Source organism: Chenopodium quinoa, unplaced genomic scaffold (assembly GCF_001683475.1).
Source record: "Chenopodium quinoa cultivar QQ74 unplaced genomic scaffold, ASM168347v1, whole genome shotgun sequence".
Taxonomy (NCBI): domain Eukaryota; kingdom Viridiplantae; phylum Streptophyta; class Magnoliopsida; order Caryophyllales; family Amaranthaceae; genus Chenopodium; species Chenopodium quinoa.
Window position 1 is genome coordinate 728,186 of NW_018742206.1, and position 6,395 is coordinate 734,580.

Below are 6,395 nucleotides of genomic sequence, written 5' to 3' on the forward strand. Positions count from 1 at the left end.
TAATGAGCTCCACAAATTCTCTGTTAAATAGGGTGCTAAGTGCCAATTATTATGCAGGATAGAGTTTTCTCGAGGCTAATTTGGGAGTAGGAGGTAGCTTTTCTTGGCGTATCATTTGGTCTTCAAAAGCTCTTTTCAAAGAAGGACTTATTTGGAGAATTGGAAATGGGTCAACAGTCAATATCTGGAATGACCCTTGGGTTGACATTGGGGAAAGCAGATTCATCACCACCCCTAGTATTGAAGAGGTATCAACGGTCAGTGACTTGATCGATTTTGAGGCCCGAGAATGGAATCTGCAGCGAATTGAAATCATCTCTAATGAAGTTGATACTCGGAGCATACTAGCTATTACCTTGAGCTTTAAACCCGGGTCTGACTCTCTTACGTGGGATTTCTCAATGGATGGTTGCTACTCCGTCAAGACGGCTTATATGCTTATAAAATCATGCAACCTTGATCTCTTCAATAAAACATGGGTCGATATCTAGAATATCAAGGTCACACCTAAAGTTCGTCATTTCTTGTGGCGCATTTGTACAGGTACGTTACCTGTGAGAGAATACCTCAAATTCAGACATATGGCAGAGGTCTCGGACTGCCCATGGTGCGTAGGATGCCCAAAATCGCTGCAACAAGCTCTATTTGACTGCCCTATTGTCCGTGACTTGTGGGTAGACTGTGACTGCACTGAGATGTCCCTTTGGCCAACTGGTATGACCTTCTTAGAACTATTTGAATCTTTGTGCAAGTTGGAGAAGAAGAAGCTTTGCAGAGGTGCCATTCTTCTATGGAACATTTGGAATAGAAGGAATGACATGATATTCAATGGCAAAGACACTTACCCTCTGTGATTATTCAGAGAGTTCTCAGACTTGCCTCTGATTGTAGCCTCTATGCAAGACAGATTTATGGTGGTGGTAAGACAGCGACTTGTAGAAGCTCAAAGAAATGGGTTCCCCCACCTGAAGGAACAATTAAACTCAATTGCAATGCCTCACTGAACGTTGAGGGGTGGGTGGGGCTTGGTGTTGTTGCGTGGGATTGGCAAGGGGAGGTACTTTCCGCTGCTTCTAGGCGCACAAGAGCCTACTGGCCCCCTGTTGTGGCAGAGAGCAAAGCTGCTACTATGGCAGTCAGATTAGCCAAACGCTTTGGCTTGAAGGATATTACCTTAGAAGCAGACGACCAAGTTCTTATCTCCAGATTATCGAAGGCCTCAGTTTACCTCACTGATCTTGATACTATTCTAGATGAAATATTGTCTTCTTGTAATTCTGTTTTGTGGTACCATGTTAAGCGAGATGGGAATTCTGTTGCCCATAACTTAGCTCGTGTGTTGCCTTATGGTGTTGAACAAGTTTGGGAGAACCTTTGTCCTTGTGAAGTTTCTCCTTTCGTTTTGATGGATAAATTATCAATATAAGGCACCCATTACGAGTTTTCAAAAAAAAAAAAAAAAGTGACTCCTATAATTTAGCCCTTACCAAACGAGTAACCCCTGAATCAGTAATTTCTAACCAAACGAGTAACCCTTGAATAAGTAACCAAATAATAAGTAACACCTACAAGTAACCTCTGATCAAATGAGTAACCCCTGTCATACGGTGTATCCAGTCATCCACGTATAAAAATTGTGAATTTTTTTCATATATTATCTTGAAATCCTATACTTTTTGACTTATTTGTTTCGAGTTTTATTATCTCGTGTTTGATAAATGTTTAAAGCTAGAGTCATCAAATTATTTGGTTAAAATGTTTAATTTATTACAATCAATACCTAATACAAAGTACAATTTTTTCCACCAAAAATTATTACCTATTAGAAATTGGCACACAAAATAAACTCAATTAAGTAATTAGAACAATATTAATTAAAGATCCACTTGTTCTATACTTGTATACAGAGTATAATTGTATGAAATAAGAAACATACCAGTACGAAGTAACTAATTAACATGTAGGTACGTTAACCGGATTGATAGTATGTTAGCTCGGTTCTGGTGGCAATCTAGTTCTTCGTCTAAAGGTATAGCCTTCCGGTCTGCAGCTCTTCTTCATCTTCCGAAGGGTATGGGAGGGTTGGGTCTTCGAAGCGTGTCCTTTTTAAACTCGGCTTTATTAGCCAAGCAATGTTGGCGTATCCATCAGCATCCTCAGCTTTTGGTGTCGAGAGTTCTTCGGTCCAAGTATCCCTCCCTTGGTTCGCTTCGACCGGGGGGCGCTGCCAGGCCATCGTGGGGATGTCGGGGGCTTTCGGAAGGGATAGCTGCTTTGTCACCAGGGTTAGTCTGGAAAGTTGGTTCTGGTACTAAGATTCGTATTTTGGAGGATAATTGGGATCCAGGTGACCCAATTACTTTTAAGGCTTCGCCTGTTGAGTCGTCTTTGCCGACTCATGTCTCTTCTATCATTAATCTGTGTTCTAATACGTGGGATTCTTCCCTGATCTATCGGCTGTTTGATTCCTCTTCCGCGCAGCGGATTCTCTCTTTGGAGCGGCCTCCTTCTGTTATGGATGATTTTGTCTATTGGAAGTTTACAAAAGATGGGACATTTTCTACAAAAACTGCGTACGCCTCGCTGATTCGTCAGTCAATTGTTTCAGTGGCTAGTGTTCCAGCTTCCGATGGTTGGTGGAAGCAGTTTTGGGGTATCTGTTTGCTTCCCAAGTTAAAAACTTTCGTTTGGAAGTTGTTGCATGATGCTTTGCCTCTCAAAGACCATCTTTATCAACGGGGGATTTCAGTTTCCCCTGTCTGTGTTTTTTGTCATTGCAGTTGTGAGTCTGCTTCTCATCTGTTTAGGGATTGTGTGTTCATCTCTGATCTTTTGGTTAACGGTCCCCTTTTCCTCTCTCGCAATTCGATGCAGCATACGCCGTTTAAATCATGGTTTACTAATGCGGTTGTGAATTTCAAAAAAGTTAAGACTTGGCCAGCTTTATCTTACTTTATCTCCTTCATGTGGGCAGTTTGGGTATCCCGTAATAACAAGGTCTTTCGTCAGGCTGTTTCTTCCCCTTCTGTTATTTTACATATGGCTGCAGATTGGGTCTCTCGGGGGGAGGAGGCTTTGGCTCTTTCCAAGTTTACAGCTTCACCTGTTGTTTCCAATTTGGCTTCTTCGTTACATAGGTCTGGATGGATTAGAGGGTTGGAGTTTCAGGAGCTGGATTGTTGCATTCTAATTGATAGTGCTTGGAACTGTAACGATTATTCTGCAGGGGCTGGTTGGGTCTTTTGAGATCTTCATTCGGATCAGGTGTTGGGAGGTGGGTTAAAGGCAACTAGGGCGGGTTCAGCATTGCAGTCTGAACTTCAAGCTTGTTTATGGGGATTTAGGGCGGCTAGACGTAAGGGTTTTGTTTGGCTGCAGGTTTATACAGACTTTTTTCAAGTTGTTTCCCTTCTCATTGGCGTTTCGAGGGATGTTCTTGCTTGTGTTTGGCTCCTTGATGCTGTTTGGAATGAGATCAGTTCTCTATCAGCATGTAGGATTCAGAAGGTTCCGCGTTCTTGGGTTTTGCCGGCTCATTGGCTTGCGGGTCAAGCTCGTCGTCACACTGCTTTTTCTTGGTCTTTTTTATTTGTTTTTAGTTCTCTTTGTCAAAAAAAAAAACATGTAGGTACGTTGTTTAGACTATAGACTATATCCAAATTCAACAACCACAAATACAAATTAATTCATTAAAAAATACGACGATCATATGTTATTTTTAAATTTTAATGATCAAGATTACGAGGGATAGTCAGTCAATTCCCCAGATAAACCTTTTCAAGTAGCAGTGGAGGGGTATATGCGTCTTTTCATGTATTAGTTGAGGGGTACATGTGTAATTTTCTCACCAAACAGTAAAAGCAAAAAACAAACAATAATTAGACAGCTCACCAAAAGTACTGAATAAATAACCTTGCTTTTTCAATATATTTACAAAAATGCCTCAGATTAACAAAAATTCGTTTATCTATCAAATTAACTTGTATTTTCCCCAAGATTACCTAACCAAGGAAAAATAATGCATGATTCCATATGATATCTATCAAAGCCAAAATAAATCTAGCTTCTTCAAATATCTTTTCTTTCTAATGACAAAGTACAACGGTCTATTTTAGATTTTTAGTGATTGATAGGAGTTGAGTAGGAAATGTATATTTTCTTAGAAACACTTTAAAGTATATTTACTAACCTCTTGATTTCTTTTTCATTCACTACGCATTGACTTTATATAATTATATTTATGGTCATTTTTCTAATTTTTTATAAATTAATTTACAGTTAAAGACATCAATCAACATCAAACTATGTGGCTAAGATCTTGTTAGATTAGGCTTAAAATATATTTTAAAATTATTTATTTTGAATTATTTTACTCATATCTTATTGAATGTATTCCTAGTTAGATGTGCATTATTTGAAATCATATGATTTAAGGGGTAAAGGAAAAAAAAAAAGGAATTGATGGAGTATTTTATATAGAATGACTGTTATAAAAAGACAATTACAAAGAAATGCATGTAGCTTCAATAAGAAAAATGCACTCATCAAAGCAACAGTTCTAATATCCTCCTTTAATATTCTAGTATTCTACTAAGGTCTAAGAGAAGGTATTGTATAGGTATTGTATCAGTCCGGACTGACGAAGATTAACTTCGTCAGTCCCAACTGACAAAATGCAAATTTTTGATATTCTCAATTGGCGGGATGATATCCTCTATTGGCTGGATGACATCCTCTACTCACTGGATGATATCCTTTATTGGCTATATGATATCCTTTATTGGCTGGATGATATTTCTACTGGGTGTATGATATCCTCTACTAACCGGATGATATCCTTTATTGTCTATATAATATCCTTTTATTGGCTGGATGACATTTCTACTAGCTGGATGCTATTCTCTATTGGCCGGATGATTTCCTTTATTGACTATATGGTATCCTTTATTGACTAGATGCTATTTCTACTAGTTAGATGTTATCCTCTATTGGCTGGATGATAACCTCTATTGGTTATATGATATCATATAGCCAATAGAGGATATCATCCAACCAATAAAGGGTATCATAGACATAATCATAAACGATATCATATAGCTAATAGAGGATATCATACAACCATGATATCATATATCTAATAGAGGATATCATCCACCCATTAAAGGATATCATAGACACAATCATAAACGATATCATATATATATAGTTAATAGAGGATATCATACAACCATGATATCATATAGACAATAGAGGATATCATCCAGCCAATGGAGGATATGTATAACTTGTTTTGGGCATTTTTCAAAAAATCCGAGAATCTCAAGCTTTCTCTCTCTTCCGCCATGGATGACCTCGCTGCTCTCCTTCTTCGTAACCACCACCAACTTGTTGTCGGGATAAAACTTGTTTTTCATCGCAAGAAGATGACGGTGATCTGGAACTTTCTTGAGTTTCGACTGACGAAACATTGGGTGGGCAAGCCGCACCCAATACTTTGTGCAGGTCTAAAGGGATGCGGAGTACTATGAACGTAAAACATGGATTCTAAAGTTGTGAGTGGCACCTTAGTTTAGCTAGCTAATTTTGAAAAGAGATAGTATACGTAGTAATTTTTCACAACAGCTATTAGTATCCAATAAATTAGGATTTAGGAATTAAACAAGATAAAAATTGAACTGCTAAAGTTAGAAATGTGGCGAAATTCTAAATAGGGACAATTTTAGGGGTTTTCGGCCATTTACATTGTGATGATTTAATTTAATAAAAGCTAAATCAAATTCTAAATAGTAGAAAAATAAAATTAAGCCAAAAGTAGTATGCCCTTACAATATGGAGAAATTATTTTAAAAATCGGATTAGTTATCAACAATGATTAGCTTTATCCTTATAATGGTTAAAGCAAACCAATAATTAAATTAATTGAATTTAGCAACCTAAGCAAGAGAGAACAACAGGATATAATTGTATATCATAGGGTTGGCTAGTATAATTGGCTTCTACCTAGCTATAGTGCGTTGACTCTTTTTATCCAAAAAAAAAAATCACACGTAATAAGAGATGATAAGAGTTGTAAGAAACTACTATTCTACTACTTTAATACTATTAGAGTCACTTTAATTGATTCTCTAGACTAGACTTAATTTAGAACACCAGAAGTTGGTAAGAGGCTGCTTAACTTTTATACTTGTATTCATTTAAGAACCTCCTAGAACTTTTTGTCATATGCCTACTTTTTTCTTTACTTTTCACCCATAAAACTCACATACTTTTTAATTTGTTTTTGTATTATTATTTATTTATTTTTAAATTATGGTGTGCTTAGCTTTCAATTGGCAGCTGTATCCTCTCTTGCATGGGCATATAAGCATCATTTTCATGCCCTATAAATACAACCC

The 6,395-nt window shown here is 37.4% G+C and overlaps 1 protein-coding gene across 1 annotated transcript; it reads left to right on the forward strand.

Annotated features, from left to right (window-relative positions):
• Nucleotides 1-581: 581 nt before the first annotated feature.
• On the forward strand, nt 582-1,426 carry LOC110733229. The gene is made up of 2 exons (XM_021913249.1): nt 582-850; nt 892-1,426. Exons 1-2 carry the CDS (start codon nt 582-584, stop codon nt 1,424-1,426), a joined length of 804 nt encoding a protein of 267 aa, XP_021768941.1.
• Nucleotides 1,427-6,395: the final 4,969 nt, after the last annotated feature.